The following is a 17389-nucleotide window of genomic DNA, read 5'->3' on the forward strand; positions in this document are numbered from 1 at the left end:
GCGCAGTGACAGCACAACGAGAGGCGGTTCTTTTCACAGTACTTGACAACCTTCCCACAACACACAAGCACAGAAAAACACAGTCACACACCAGCACACACACAGTTTGTTGTCATTAAACAGTTGTGGCAATATATCCTGTTTCTTCTGATTGTGTTTTTGGTGTCTTCTGGTCATGCATGTCCATACTGATAGTTATTCTGTCCTTTTCTGTCTCACTCGGGCCTGTTATAGTAGTTGAACAGGTGAGTAGCACTGCTCCAACTGGAGGGGGATTAACTGGATTGCTGTTGGTGAAGCCACACAACCTAGAAGCGGTGTGTCGGTCTAGTTGAACATTCCACTTCTCGTTTTGTTAAAACTCATTTTCTTCATTTCTTTATGGTTGAACCATCTGAGACACATTGTGTGTCTTGGGGATTAGTTTAAGTGTATTTAAAACGGGGGTGGGTTTAAGACAACTTGATTGGTTTGGATTTATACATAAAGACAAAATAACATATTCCTTAGTTTATTCCTTTTTCATCCAGATTTCTATGATTTTCCTGTTTGCCATCATCCTTTTAAGCATCTGGTTTCTGCCATTCTGTTTTTAGATGCTTTGATGTGTCCATTTCTTCATCTCTACATCCATCCATTCATCCGTTATTTAATCTACTGCGTAAAGGGAGGGAGTGATCGATCAATGAGACTGCTTTAATTTCCAAATCCATCCATTCATTCACCTTCCCTCGTTTTTTTTGCTCCATGTTCTCCTTCTGTCCCACCCTTTTTCTTCGTCATCTCCTGTTGTCTTAGAAGCCCTGGATGTGGCAGTAGGCCTCCAGTGAGGAGAAGAGGATGTAGAGGAGCCACAGGCTAAAAAACAGCATGGAGGTCAGGACCTTCGATGTCCGGGGCCCTCCCAGCTCTCCACCGATCTCTGGCCGCCGCCGGTACATCAGCGTGCCGACGGCGATAAAGGCAAAGATGGTGAAGAGCGTGACGGAGAAGGCCAGTGTGCCAGGATCCACCCTGAACTCCTCCCCCCTGCTACTGTGGTAGATGGCAGCAATGGACCACGCCACCTGTCATAATCAGCAGAATCAAACTGAATAACCTGACTGTCTATAACAGCGGCAGCATTAAAGAATAGCACTCACAAAATAACATATGAATTATTACAAATACATGGTAGTAATTACTACTACTGCAGTATAACAAGCACCACTGAATTTACAGCAGCTATGAATGAATTCATGAACCAATGTTTAAATGAGCTGAACTCACCCCAATGCCCAGAAAAACATTAACAGCGTTAGAGCCTGTCACATTACCGATGGACGCATCTGCATACTGATCCTGGGTAGCAGCGACCTTACTGGCAAAGGTATCTGGCCAGAGAAAGAAAAGGAGGGAGACAAATCAAATATTATAAGTAGAAGAACATCTTAGAGCATTTTTTTTTACAAACAACATCCCCAACTTTCTACTGACATACAGTGTATATTACCTTAATATCTAATCATAACCCCTACTCTGCACTGAGAATAGAAATACATTGTGCTCTTTGAAGGAAATAATTTAAGTAAGGCACAACACTCTTTCATTGGAGCATTAAGTTGGAGGAGTTTTGAAAAATTTAAAAACTAATGTCCAGGTTGGCATGGAATTTGGTATGGACGATAAGGCGGCTAATGGAAAATACATATATTGACTTTACTGAAACTACAGTCTGACATGTATTTCTAGTGCCACCTCCAGGCCAATTGAATTGTGCACGTCTTCACCTCCCTCAAAGACTAAACATTGCCAGTACAGTTACATATAACTCTTCTCTCATTTAGCCACTACAGTGTTGACTGAGAAAGTTAAAGCTATAGAGAGATGAAGCATTGGCAAAGCCCTTGTGAATTGCTCTTATTAGTACAACATGTGCTATTCAGTGAAAAGTAACTATTAAACAGATTTACAGTTGGAGTTGAACTCCTGACTTTAACATGCACTCATTTTTGAGTTACAGTATATAAGAACTCATTGACAGAAGACACTTGATAAATGCAGAACACTTTTAATTAATAATACATAACACTGTGAAAATCCTGTTTCCACATTAGGCAGGGAACCTTAAATTAGAAACCACAATCTTTAATCCTGTTACAGTGTTCTGTTGCCGGCAGCCAGAGCAGGCTGAATTTGGTCCAAGATCAATAATTTACAAGGTGGAATTTCAGTTTGCAAGGGCAAACAAATCTTTGCCTGATGACTTATCAGCATTATACTCTTTAGTCCCCACATTTTTCCCAGGTTTCATTTTTGCCAAACTACAGCAGGTGCAAGGGACGCTCCTCCTTGAGGTACTGAAAGGAGCAGAGACCTTGCCAAATCTCAACAATAGGCTGCACAAAGACTAAGCAAACAGCCAAATGGTCAGTTAGTGCCCCTATCTCGCACTAATTTTCTTGCCATCTTCTCTTCATTAGTCATTCATGTCCTGTTGCTTTTCTCTGCCAGATACAGTGAGAGGAGATAACATGGGGAGAATAGGCAAGAAAGGGCTTTCTTGAAGTGACAGCCAAACTGGCAGTGGAAGAAAAGATGATGGGAGGACTAGAACAGGATTGGAGAGGCTATGAGCCAAAGAAAGTCTTGCAAAGATAAATCTTTGGTTTAAAGTGTAAGCGTGTGTGTTTGTGTGTGTGTGTGTGTGTGTGTGTGTGTACCTGTCTGCCTAAATGTGTGTGTGTGTCCCTGTGTGCAGTGCATGCATGTACACTGTGTGTGTTAGTGAACAACGCCACCTGGGTCCATTCTGATCCATGCCTCCACAAGCTGGCAAAGCCCTGTGTATGTCTGTGTGCATCAACTGGTCTTTGGGTGCTTGTGTGCCTGATTGAGTGGGTGAGTGCGTGGGTGCTTGCATGTTCGGTAGCGGCGTGTGTGTGTGTGTGTGTTTATGTATGAAACAGGTTTTACTCTGCAGCTCCTTCAGTGAGAGTAGGCCTCCCTGGAGAGTTTTCTGCCCTTATCCTCTCCCTCCCTTATTGTCAATCAACCGGTCTCTCTCTCTCTCTCTCTCTCTCTCTCTCTCTCTCTCTCTCTCTCTCTCTCTCTTCTGCCCTCTCTACATCCTTTCTCCTTCTCTGATTTCTCTCTTTTCTGCTCCATTTTCACTCTTGCCTCTTGACTTATAAGGGGGCATTGATGTGCTAAAGGCTATCTGGCAATCTTTTTGCATGTGGTGTTGATGGCTAAGGGGAAAGATCAATTCTTATCAAAAACATTAGGATCCATCCTCTTGGGATCACGAATATCGTCAGGAAATGTGACAGAAATCTGCCCCTTAGTTCTTGTGATACTTTGTTTGAACTATTGACTAATGAGAAAATTGAGATTGATTGATTCAGATTTTCTCATTTTACCAAATTAGAGTTTGATCGATTTTCAAGGATCTCTGAACATGAGCTTCAAAAAACCCAAAATCTGGCAATATTCTAATAATGGTACTGGCAGCTGCAAATATTGATGATTACATTGATCACTCAGTAAATGAAACAAACAAAACCCATCCCAATCTCCTGCTTTTTTGTAAAACTGTGTAGTATTATGTTCTTACGGAGGCATAGTGCTACCACGCCTGAAAAAGAAAAACATATCACTATCACTTTTTTAAGTCAAAAAGTTTCTTGTTATAAAGTGATAATTTTTCTTGTAAGAACATGAAACTCATGTTTGAATGAAGACTAGGTGTGCACACAAAAAAGTGTAACATATGGCTTATAAATACAATTTGATTAACTTCTACTTCATGCTTGGGCTAAGACATGATTCCAATCTGCAGCTATTGGGGACAGTGGTAATATTGTGATGAGTACACTAAGAAGGTTTTTTTTTAAATAGACGGGGCTGTACAGAAGGAAGAGTCTCAGCTCAAGCATGATGTAGATTTTAATCAAATTGTGTATGTGAGTCATATTTCGCAATTTATCCATCCTCACGCCATGACTTCACTCAAACAGGAGTTTAATGTTCTAACAACATAAATTATCACGTTATGATGTGAAATGATACATAGTTTTGCATTGCCAGACCTGGACAATCTGATATTCAACTAATAACAATGACAAACTGAGGCTGAGAACTTCAGAAAAGCTGAACCTCTTTGTTTCCATTCTGCAGCTCTACAAGTTGTTCGAATGTGTGTGTATTTCTATTTCACTCAACTTTGTTTTTCTGCCTTTTTCCGTAAATGCAACCATTAGCCAGCTTGTATTTCTGTTTGTGTGTGTTCAAATTTAACATTTTCTGAAAGTGTGCATGTAGTATGTTTTGTGTGTGTGAAAATAGTATGTGATACATCAGTTTTTCCCCTGAGCTCCCAAAATGGGAGGACAGAGACCACCTGAGCCTGACATGACAAATGGCCCTATGCTAATAGTATGGCGGTCACCATACAGGTGTGTGTTTGTGTGTGTGTGTGTGTGTGAGTGTGTGTGTTTGTAAGCCAAATGTATTTCAAGATTTAATATGTGAGTGTGTGAGTCTGTTCGTTAAAGTAATTACTGTTTGTCAGTTGTTAATGTCTGCATGTTATTCATCTCAGATTCAATCATGTGCTATGTCTGCATGCTTGTTCTGTGTGTGTGTGTGTGTGTGTGTGTGTGTGTGTCTCTAGAGGCAGGAGCCAGGCGCCAAGGTTAAAACATATTTAGCCAGCCGTTGCAGTCGCCAGTCATACTTCACGTTTAGAGGATGATTCATGCTGCTGTCTGCAGACTTTCCAGGCTTCAACACTGGAGAGACTGGAAACTATACAGGGCCAGTCAAAAACTACTCTCTACCTCTCCTTTTTGTGTTTGGATGTTTAATAACTTCAAATGAAGTAAAAAATAAAATAAATTAGTTATTCATTAATTAATCAATTTAAATCTCAGTTGACCATCAGTTACATTATTATCTTCAACTAATGCATTTATTTAAATGTAATTGTTCTCTTCCATGTATAATGTTGCTTTGACTATTGCAATGTAGTGCTTATTCAACTAAAGCCCACTAATTAATAAATATAAATGTAAATAAATAAAATGTCTTTGCCGACCAAATGCTGGTGACTGAGCATTCAGCAAATCATCGTTGCAGGAATGCAGCAGTTTATTTTATTCTGCAGTTGAAACAATGAAGAAAAGAAATGCGAGAAACAAAGCTCCCACTAATAAAACTGAAGAAATAAATTGAAAAGGTCAATTTTTACTCCATGATTAGGGGTCATCGATGAACACTAATCTATTCCTACATTAAGGCCCTCGGGGTATTCATGCTCATAAAGGCATTATGAAGCTAAATGCCAAATGTGGAGAGAGAAAGGTCTTTGTTTAAAGCTGGCGGAAAGTCCAGTAGTCGGATATTTAAGATAATTAAAACGGTGGCAGTGATTGATCAATATCAGAGCGAACATACAGTACAGCACATTTATATAAACATACAGTGAATGGGTGCGCCAATACAAACTCACCTGGTACAGAGGTTCCCAATGCAACAAATACTACTGCGGTGACTGAGTCTTTCAAGCCCACTGTGCAGCCAAAATGAGAGGCCAGGTCCCCTGTAATAATATAAAAGGAACATTATCATCACCACTATACCCAACACTGCTTTTATCAAAACTTTCTAAAATGCTAAATATCATTGATATAAAGATAGCAGTCAAGTCGTACCTGACAAAGATAAAAAATAAACATATTTGAACATCTTTGTGTCACTCTACTGTAAATCAAAAAAGTATTATGATCATGATGCTTAAGTTTTTATTTATTCCCCCGATACCAGTAAAATCCAAATTATAATCATTAAAAAGTGTTGTAGCTTATTTCGATTTTTCCTTAACTCTATTAACTTCTGTTTGAATTTCAAATGTGTCTTGTCAGCGGTTGTCGTACCAATCATGGCGGTGAGCAGTCCGATCATGCAGATGGAGACGACGAAGCAGGCCCAGCCGTTCCAGTACTCTGTGGGAGGGACAAAGGCGAAAATAACCTTCCAGAAGACGGTGAGGAAGTGCATGACGTAGTCAAAACATGACGGCAGCTTCTCTTCCCCGCACTCCTCGTCGTCATCATCCTCGCCTGAGCAGAAGGAAGAAAAAGAAAAAGAGGTTCAGAGGAGGGCGGCAGCGATTCCCTCAAAGTTCTCACCTGTTGTTTAAAATGTTTCCAGGCATGACACACAGTAAGCTAACTGACTTCTTATTGTTAACCAATTCTTTATTCTCTAACTTTCTTTGGTCACCTCTAACTACAGCATTCTTACGGCTACAAAAAACATTGGAATATGAAAACATTCAGCTCTTTAAGCACATGATGGGACTTTTTCAACTTCTCCCCCACCATTTATACATTTTGAAATATTAATTATATTAAATAATAATCTCTTTTGTTTCATTTTACATCACAGTCAACTGAGCAATCTCCAAATACTCTTCAGGATTCTTACTGTTTAAAATACTACCTCTCCCACATACTTTTACCGACAGACGGCATTCAAACTTTAAACTGTTTGAAAAACATTTAGAAAATGATTTAACTTCATGATATATTTTACAGTTTTTGTGTTATCAGTAATTAAGTTCGTGTTTAATTCAGGTTTAATTCACATCTGAGCATCATCTTTAAGTTTGAATTATAATTGACTTAGACATTTTGTGTTAACTTAGTGGCTTGAAGGCTACATCTAAAATAATGACTAAAATGGAGGACAAATTAATAAAGAATGTTAACTAGAGCAGAGAGTGTGTAACTATGCCATAACAAACCATGATCACATTAAAGCCAAATTGAAAATGTTTGCTGGGTAAACTATCAGTGTTTAGATTAGTATATAAGGTTTGTTACATGTTGTTTTTAGTCTGTATATGTGTTAACAATATTCATATTGTAATCTGTCGGTCTGCTAGCCTAATACAAAAGATCAAAAGACGTTTAAACCTTGCAAATAGTTTAAAATGAACTGCCAAAAAGTTAGCGAACTTGCACAGAAGCTATTTTTTGTGCAAATGGAAACACAAATCTGCCTCCCATACTAAAAGCCGATGTTGAACACATTTCATCTTTATATAATCCTCTTAGACACTTGAAAATATGTGATTTTTCTCGCCTAAATTTTTACCCTTAAAAAAGTGCTGCAGTTTCCACATGCTTTGGCCCTCTGGGATGACACTGAGTTCATTGGGAAGTTAACACTCTCAACTTGTTGTTTCTAGTGGCAGTGTGACACTAGGCCTTACTGACACAGAGCTACAGAGGTTAGAACACAGAATTTCTATTTCCGTCCAAGTAAATCATCTGAAAAATTAATAAAAAGCACTACTGTAAGCATATTACAGGTGCTATATACTAAAATAGTACCCTAGCCACATGTCTCAACTTAGAACAGAAAAAATCCAGAAAAAAATGACTTATAAAATGGATTTTATATGAATGTACTTCTACAGATATGTCTGTGCGTTTGTCTTTTTTCTTATTTCTAAAAAAGCCAAAAAAAAGCTAAAAGTAAATCTTTCCCACGTGTGCCCAATGGGGACTGTGCGATATCATTGGCTTAGCTTGAGGGTATCTCTTGATAGGCTCATGCTATTGGCTGGGAACAAGGTTCACTGCAATCTGCAGAAGCCACAGATTCTAATGGTGTGTCGACTTGATTTCTAGCCCGCACAGGGAAAAAGTTACAAACGATAAAAAATGAGAAATCTAGATTTCTGAACGTCGAAACTTGGACAGAAACTAAAGATTGTGAGGGGACCAGCTAATTATGGATTACAAGGCTTGGAAATTCTATTTCCTTGGAGTGTTTGCAATTTAGGAAATCAACGTTTATGAATATCTTTCACCGCTGTGGATAAAGACACGAGGACAAAGGTAGGGATGCACGCTCGATTTAGACAGAAACGGTGCAGTGTTTCTTAACTGTAAGTAAGTAACCTTATGCTTTGTGCGGGGGCTTGATGGAATCACAAGACTTTAAGCTTTCTAATGATGTGCTGCATGACCATGTTGGTGACGATTTAATGCTTGCAATTCATGAATGAAAACACGTTGTGGAAAAACAGGTACCGGTTGAGGAACCGTGCTATTGGAGAGGTTAAGATTTCATAAACTCAATCTTGTCCTTGCTTGGAAGAGAACGGATAATATTTATCCATTGTTTACCAGAGACACCTGAAGTGCAAAGTAATAAAGGACTATTAAACTCCAGCAGACATAAAGACTGTTAGTTTAAATCTATAGTGACAGAAATGTAAAAATCACACTCAGTTTGGCATCATTTCTGACCCAATGAGAGGCAAGTGTGTGTGCATGCAATATCAGTACCAAAGTCTAATCATGCCTCAGGACATGGACTATGGCCAGCCACATGCAGGGGCACACACCATTAGCAGTCTCTACACTCCTGTGTAGTTAGTTGGCTGTTGTATGGCTCCATTTATAAATGAGTTAAATGAATTAATAAACAAGAGTACCTGCTGCTTCCATGAAACATGCTGATGGGTAAATCTCAGGGAAAGCCATGATGTCTTATTGATTTCACCCGGACCGCTGACTCAGTGAATACTATTAACCTTCTAAGAGCTGGTGATGCATTAAAATGCTCAAAACAAACAAAGGAACAAAAACTGTCTGCACCTTAAACTGAGCTATGTTTGGAGAGTTTCCTTCTACCATAGCAAATGTTCTTCCATTACTTTACCATGCAAAATAATCCATCAAAGCTTTTAGAAACGCTTGATTTTGAGGGTCCAATGCTTGTTTCCTGTTTCGATTATCTCATAACTTTATACCAGTGGAGGTGTTTTTGGGCTGTTGTGTTTGAAATAAAATATTCCACCTTAATTGTTTTAAAAGTAACATTTGGAAGCAGCCAGTCATTTTTATTGATTGGATGTATGCCCTAAAGAATGTTTGTTCTGGAATTATGGATGGAAAAAAGTTAAAAAAAACAGAAGCTCAACAGCCAAACTACCTCTCACATGCATCTTTCAATTTCAGTGAGAGATAAATTACCTTATTTTGAAATATGTTACTTGGAACTGAATGCATCAGCCTTTGCTAAACTGTCATGACAGATAATAAAACAGTAAATCATCTACAAAAGAATCACTATTGAATTGTACTTATGACCTATAACCACAATTATCTCAAAACAGGACAAATTTGGGTCGGCTGCTGACACATTGAGTGCTGACCTTCTGTTGTAAGTACAAAGTTCTATGACAGCCTGATATTAAGTCATTAAACACATGTGTTCTATAATTACAATAAATAAAGAGTAATGCACTTTAATAGGGCCAATAGTGTCCTCAGGCTACCTAACATACCTTCTTTAATGTAATAAAAAATAGATGCTTTCTTTTCAGGGTGAGCACTTGAAACAAATCAAATCATCAACTATAAATGAAAAGTAGAGGGTCACTGGAGCAAGCAATGGCCTTATCCACTATTATGGTTTGGAACTCGCACGCACGCCTGCACACAGACACACACACACACAAACACACACACACACACACACACACACACACACACACACACACACACACACTTTGTAATGAATTATAAAACAAGGCTCTCTACTTGAGTTATGTCACTTTTTACCTTCAGCAGTTCTCCTTCCCTCCCACACAATCTGTAATGGCTGAATGGAGCCATTTCTAACTCTCTCTCTTTCTGCTAATATACAGTATATGTGCTCTTTTATCACAGCATTGGGGTCTCTCTTTGGTCTCTTTCTTTTTATCATCTGTTCCTGTGTGTGGGGGCGTTAATTACATGAGTGTGGAAATCACAATGTGTGGTGACCACAAACACAGAACTTTCACCAAAGAGAATGGGGTTTGTGTCCCGTTTGAAAATAAAAAAAGTTGTTTTTACAGTAACTCTACAGAACAAATGGATCTACGTCATGTCCTGCATCACATGAATGTCCGGAAGTGAAGTAACGTAACAGACGTACTGGTTTTAACCCAAACTACAACAACCTTTTGAAACTGTATCTAGTAGTTTTCTTGCCAAAACGTAACCAAACATTTTTTACGCCTCTTCATGGCAGTTTATGCGCTCTTTGCAATGCTTTAGGCACATTGTTTAAATGTTTTTGAGGCTTTACTTTTCTGACATTTTTGATACTTTCTGACGGTTTTGTTGCTGGCTGACAAACTTTTTTGCTGGACATTTTTGGGAATTTATAAGGCCCAAAGTGTAAGTGAGAAGACTACAGTTTATGAGACCTGCAATAATACAGCCATTATATATATATATATATATATATATATATATATATATATATATATATAATGGCTATATATAATTAGGGAAACTGAGTTTGACACACATGTATTAGAGGGTAGGAATACACAACCTGTATCTAGCTAGCTAGCTAGATACAGGATGTGTATCGGTTGTGTCATGGCAATCTAGACCATGACTTCAAAATAGCTAGGTAGGTAGCTAAAAGTGTACTATGCATATTAATCTACACAAGACTGGAAAGTATGCTAAAGTGGTCGATAAAAATATGCTGCAAATGCCTGATTCAAAAATGGGTTTACAAGCAGTGGCCATTTATTTGTCTATAATTTCACTGCATTTGTAACATAGTGATAGCCAACCTTTAAAAAACATGACCATTGCTGCTGCTTAGCTTAAAAACATTAGGCCTACAATCACATGCAGTTGAAGGAGATCCATAGATATACTCACACAAGGAGATGTTTAAATTAGTAAATTTATCATTTTGTGCAATTTCATTCTTAACAAGAGGGAATCTGCACTAAAATTCATGGAATGTTGCAACTTAATATGTTGTAATTTCTAAGAGACAGAGCTGAACTAACCTGCCCATCAGCAACAAGACCCTAGAATAATGATACCTTGTTAGAAAAATGAAAAAAAGAGCATTTAGAAGCTTTAGTGACAAGTATCACCAACGGTGTCAGTTGATGCCTGTGGTTATATAGCCTACAACAGCAGTGTGAATATATATGTTTCTCCTATTTGTCTTTATGCTCTCTTGTCCCTCCCTTTTTATCTCCCTTTACTTCTTTTCATGCTTGGCTTGCGCACACTTCCCGTCTCTCTATTTCCATGCTCAGTTACGCGTTACAGTGATAAAGTGGATATCCGAAATTAATTCTTTTCTCCCTCTCTGTCCTACACGCTTTTTTCATCCTAGGTTACATTTTGCTGATATAGCCCTTGTATAATTGAATATTCGCTGTCACTTTCTCGCTTCATCCCTCTAAATCTCCCACATCCCTCTACAACCTATCGTCGCTCTAAATGCCATTGAAAGTCTCTTTACTCCATTTTGTGTGCTTGTGTGGCATTTGTCATCTTTGAAGTTTATTTGGAGCTTATTAGGAAAAACGGAAAAAACAATGACCCGAGCAACAATGTATAAAATAAAACTACATCTATACCAGTTGCTCATGGGTTAACATTACATGCTAATCTGACAGCTGCTCCCTAGCCTTTTTTATTTCAAGAGGCACTAGCATGCTAATGTACTTGGCATCAATAAAACCTAGAAGCAATCTATTCTGACATTCCCGCACACACAAATACAATTTTCTTGCCCTACAGAGGTGTTGGATGTGTGTTATGTCTGGTTGCTTACTGAGTGTCCCCACCAGCTGCGTTGTCATAGGCCAGGGCAGATGTGGACTGCAGCTCATCTGTATATGCTGCTAGTCAAGCGAGGGGTGCGTACATAAATGTGTCTGGATGAAGGACTGTGTGCTTGCAAGTTTATTATATAAGCTCTGGGGACTGCATTTATACCACTGCTTGTTTACACACACACACACACACACACACGCCACAGTGGCACACTCTGCTCCTAGGGTCTCATCTTTGCCAGCTGTATGGCAGTGCAACTGATATAAGACTTGGATGACTCCTGGTCTTTTATTGCGTCTAATTTAAGGTTAGTTGTTCTTCTAATGAATTTTTTTTTGCATTTTCTGAAGACGAGTAAGTTCAACAGTAAGTACAGTGCGTGGACTGGTCATCTGTAAGGTAGGCTATAGGGTTGGGTTACCGATGGATGATATCATATTATTGTCCATCGTAATGGTTGACTGGCATTACAATCCCTAATAGGCTAACGACTCCACCTGCCACTGTGGCTGGTATACAAGGCAAAGTCACCTGCCACGTTGAAAAAGTACCTGCCATTGACTGGTGGCGAGTGCTAATCTCCCACCCTGACACACACGCACACAGACACATACACACTGTACGTACTGTACTTGTACAGCAGCCTTAGTCACAGTGTATGAATGTATGAATTTTACTATGTAAAAGCGCTTGAGTAGTCGAGTAGGCTAGAAAAGTGCTATATAAGAACAGTCCATTTACACACACACACACACACACACACACACACACACACACACACACACACACACACACACACACACACACACACACACACAAACTGGGCTTTGAAACTGAAAATGTCAGTACAAAATGTCCCTTCAATCCCTTTTCCATTACAGAAGAAGAGAGAGAGACTTTGAATAAAAACATACCAGCTTTCATGTGGCTAGCGACTGGGTTGTGCAAAACACACACACACACGCAAAACACACAAAGACTTAAATGGAGACAAGAACATCACACACCTAGTGCACTGTGGGAAATGTCACACACAAGACAGCCTTTCATTCATCTGTGCATCTTCAAATGCAGCCAGTTTGTGCCTCTTGTGAGTGTTTATTTGACATTGATGATTCCATTCCAGTCACAGAAAAAAGTATCAAAAATAAAAAAATAAAAGTCCCAGATTGAGATCTCAGAAATATTATATATTTAGATATTAAAAAAATTAAAAACTGAATTATAGAAAATATATATGTGTAAAACCCGTGAATCTGGATTTTAACCACATTTTTACTTTGACTAACGGTCAAAGTCAACGGTCACGGTCTTCAGCAATGGCGTTTGTTTATTGGTGATATTAAATAATAAGATTACCTATCCGCGAGTGCTGGAGTTTTTGTTTTCTTTTATCCTTCTGACTGCTTTGCACCTGATACACTTTTTTAAAAGATGGAGCAGTGCATTCTGTGGGCTACTTTGTAGTATACTGTTGTCATGACACAGCTGTCATACTATGACAGATTCTGGGTTTGCATGCACACACGCACACACATACACGCACACACGCACACGCACACACACACACACACACACACACACACACACACACAAGATATAAACTAATTAATATTACTTTTATTTAAAACCTCTGAAATGTTGACAAGCCAGTCTGGAAGAGCACCGGCATTTTGTCCAGCAAAGACTGAATCTTTTTAACCTTGAGAATGCTTTTGAATTCTGGCGTCGGTATATCAGTCCGTAGGGACCGGAGGGTGGCCGGTTCAAGAGTTTGGACTGGTAGCTGGAGAGTGGCTTTAGTGGCATCACTTTGGTATTGCTCCACAACTACTGCATGTGTGTGTAAAATAACAACAGAGTGAAAGAAAACTAATTTCCTCATGATGGATTAATAAAATACTTACATTTTGTTTTTATCTTTGTTTGTCCGATGTTTAATTATGAGCAGTTATCACACACAATCCTTTAGTAAAAGAGCCAGTCCGCCTGCCTTTGACAAGCCAGTCAATCAGTCAGTGAACAGATCAATTAAATAATCAGTCACTGTGTCAACCCTTCATTTTCATTTACTGTCTAAAGAACGCAAATTGCAGTTTATGCATAGCAATGACAAAAAGGTGGTGACGTGAGCTACAGTACAATGAGGCTAACTGTCACAGTAGTTGCAAAGCAACATTTGGCCAAAAAGGTTTGGTTTCTCTTGTATTTCTTTCTTTTTAGTAGTAGTTTATTTGAACATGTAAAAATTAAAATACAAAATATACTGTATATACATAAATGTATGTACACATACTGTATATATAATTAAATTACAGATACATAAGGCCATTTACTTCTCAGCACAATCTTCCAAAATTTTAAGAAACAATAGCTCCTCATGAAAGTAAAGCTTTGGTATAAGTTCAACTTGCAATAAGAAAAATGAAAAATAGTTTAACCCTTCTCCTTTAAAGAAATTTGATGTGTCTACATAACACCATGACATTTAGCTGATGCTTTTAACCAAAGCGATATTTGCTTTATATCAGAGGTTGCACGCCTCTGGAGCGACTAGGGGTTAAGTGTGGATACTGCATAATCATGAGTTAACACAACTGATGTCAGCAATCACACACACACACACACACACACACACACACACACACACAAACACAGGGGCAGGCGATGAACAGCGTGGTGTGGACTCAGTATTTAGAGGGCAGTGGAGTGTGGTTTCAAATAAATCTCTTTCTTTCACTTTTCTCCATCACTGTGTCCTAACAATCACTCTCTCTCCCATAATTTCATTTTCAATGATTTCTCTCTCTCTCTCACACTCTCTTTTCACTCGGTTTCCCTGTGTTGGTGCTCTTAGTAAAACGGTCTAATTCACCAAGAAGATGTTTTTAAATAAAACCATAATGCTGTGGAGGAACATGTAACTGTGAAAAGGCTAACAAGAAAAATGTTTACCTTTAATCATTTACCCTCACTATACCAAATGAATCTCACCTGCACACTATGACAGCTCCAAAATCATTTTGATGCTGTTCTGACTGTAATAAGGACAGTGTTGGCTCGGTCTTTCCCACTGTGCACCCTAAACACCTGTTCTGCACTACGTAACTTGGCGAGAAGGTACGTTCTACAGGGAGAAGAGATGTATGCTCTACAGCACTACCAGTGATTTTGGTGAAACTAGATCATATATTATGGAAAACATGTTTTCTGGTTTTCCCTCTGAAGTCCTGTGGCTGCTCTGCATCAACAGTCATGATCTATGGAGTTTCCTCAAGGTCAGCAAGCCAAGCTGACCGCTCCTCATTTGCATAAAGTTGGCTGGATTTAACCTCATGCAAATTAGAAGCGGGCGACTCGATACCCCACTTCTCCAAAGGCTGCTACCATAGAAATGAATGGGAAGCAGGAAAAGGACGCTGACAATGGACACACACCATTAACCGTGAAGCCAGGACACGGCTAGCACAGGAGCTTGGAGAAGCACTGCTGGGAGGAAAATGTTTTCAGTGCCGGGCGAGAAATGAATGCTAGTGGGGAGTTACCGTTGGACAACTCGTACTGGCTATTACATATATAGTCGTTGGCGAGAGCTTTGCAAAACAAAAGGCTGCAAGACAGACGGCAAACTGGCCATCTTGCTGTTGGACTACTAAGTTATAGTAGCTGGCTTGTTGTGTCTTGTTTTGTTGCACATGCATAATGTTTGACTATGTTAGCAAGGTTGTTGATAGTTTTTGCTCAAAAGTAATGTAATCGTAGAAAATGTACTTGCATAGCTGTCCATATTTAGCACAGAATTGAAACTATGGGGGCGCCAAATTGTGACAATAACTTCTGCAGTCTTTCTTTAAGGTACATCTATGAGGAAACCCCAGAAATATCATGCTCTTAAAGGATAACATGTGAATGTCAACAGACTGAAAACTACCAAGCTGCTCACCAAATGGCAACTTGGCCGATTTACATACTGTAAGTGAACAACAGCACACTGACAAATACAAACATAGTCCCGCCCTGTCTCTCTATGTTAGCTTATCTGGAGGAAACTTTCCATTAGCCACTCAGAAAACACAAAAAAGAAGGGAACAAGGGAAAACAGGTCAGTGTAAAAAAAACACACACACACACACACACACACACACACACATACACACACACACACACACACACACACACACACACAGACACACACACACACACACACACACACACACTGCATACTGCATACTGACATTTCATAGTGCTTTAATGGCTGGCTAAATGCAGTTTTTTTTGCTTTGAGGTGAATGTCACAGTCTGATTTTGCGTGGATGTGGGTGTGTGCATTTGTGCAGTGTAAGTGCCAAATTGCTGTTGTGATGTGATGACCTTAAGGTTAAGTCTTGCCATATTTTAAATGTATTTTCATGGCTGCCATCTTAGCAGAAAAGCTGTCCCTCTGCAATCTTCCCCTAATTGAACTGATAAACAACAAGGAGATTATTTTTTTGCCATGTGTGATAATAATTTCTGGAGGGCTTCTACACATCTTAATATGACACTTCAGACAAAGTGGAAGGATGAGAGTGACAATGGGGAATTTGAAATGTGTTCCGCCAAGAAGAAGATATATTTGAGGCTACAGTAAAAAGATTTTTAATCTTGATTTAAATCTAATAAGTTTGAGAGGAGATAAGAGAGAGAGTAAGACAGGATGATAGAGGAAGAGCGATAGAGAAATTGTGCCAGAAAGAGAGAGGAGATTAGACGAAGCTAGCTTATCAATTTGTTTAAAATCCACCACCGTATCAGTGACAGCAACTCTGGACTTGTTCAAACCCTTGAACCAGCAGTGTGTTTTGAAGGGATGAGCCGCAAAGTTACAACTTGTCTCCAATTGGGCCTAAGTTTGTGTGTGTGTGTGTGTCTGTGAGTGGCTAATGTAAATGTATGCTCAGTTTGTAAAATGTTTGAGCACACATGGCATAGTCTAAAGCCTGGAAGAGGTGACCCTGACCTGGTCTTATGTTTTTCATTACCTCCTTGTGCCTCCATCTATAACCTTCCTCTTATGTTAAGTAATTCATTGAGCAATGGTGGAAGAGTGTGGGAGAAATGAAAAGAGAGGCCGAGCAATAAATGGATTAAGGTGAAATAGAGAAAAGTAAGTGAAAAAGAATGTTAAAGGGTCAGGACAAATAGTGAAGGATAAAGCCACCTAAAGCTATTTAATGCACCTTAATCTTTGCTGATCACAGTTTAATCAGCAAAGATAAGATGACATAAGTCATGGTGAGTTTTATTGGACTGTGCACTCAATAAGGCTTAGTCTGCAATCTGACCACAATCCTTACTTAAGCTAAGAACAATTGGACTTCTTTGGTGTATACAGTATATGAGCATTACACAGTATCAAACATTAGTATATTGTAGCTTGTTTTAACTGTGTTTAGATTAAAAAAAAAACAACAGCACAATATTACTCAACTGAGAAAATATTTCAGCCTTAGTTTTCAGACTTTGCAATGAGGTTATTTGGTGGCACGGGTTGCGACTGTCCTAACTTTAACAAAATGATTGAGCTAAAAGAGGAAACACTCCAGGGTTGTGAATGAGTCTTGTAGCAATGTCGTAAAAACCCAGACGATGAGAGCTAATGGTAATGATAACAATTTTAATTGAATTGAGACTGTAGCTGTCTGTGTGTGTGTGTGTGTGTGTGTGTGTGTGTGTGTGTGTGTGTGTGTGTGTGTGTGTGTGTG

General features: G+C 39.0%; 1 protein-coding gene across 1 annotated transcript in view; it reads right to left on the reverse strand.

Annotated features, from left to right (window-relative positions):
• Nucleotides 1-589: 589 nt before the first annotated feature.
• Nucleotides 590-17389, reverse strand: part of slc8a1b (solute carrier family 8 member 1b) — a 126650-nt gene continuing 109850 nt past the window's right edge. The window contains exons 8-11 of the mRNA XM_034897829.1: nucleotides 5916-6101; nucleotides 5492-5581; nucleotides 1270-1373; nucleotides 590-1067 (exon numbers count right to left, since the gene is read on the reverse strand). Coding sequence (XP_034753720.1) covers nucleotides 795-1067; nucleotides 1270-1373; nucleotides 5492-5581; nucleotides 5916-6101 — 653 coding nt within the window. The 3' untranslated portion in view covers nucleotides 590-794. The remainder of the gene's footprint in view (nucleotides 1068-1269; nucleotides 1374-5491; nucleotides 5582-5915; nucleotides 6102-17389) is intronic.

Source organism: Etheostoma cragini, chromosome 17 (assembly GCF_013103735.1).
Source record: "Etheostoma cragini isolate CJK2018 chromosome 17, CSU_Ecrag_1.0, whole genome shotgun sequence".
NCBI classification, from domain to species: domain Eukaryota; kingdom Metazoa; phylum Chordata; class Actinopteri; order Perciformes; family Percidae; genus Etheostoma; species Etheostoma cragini.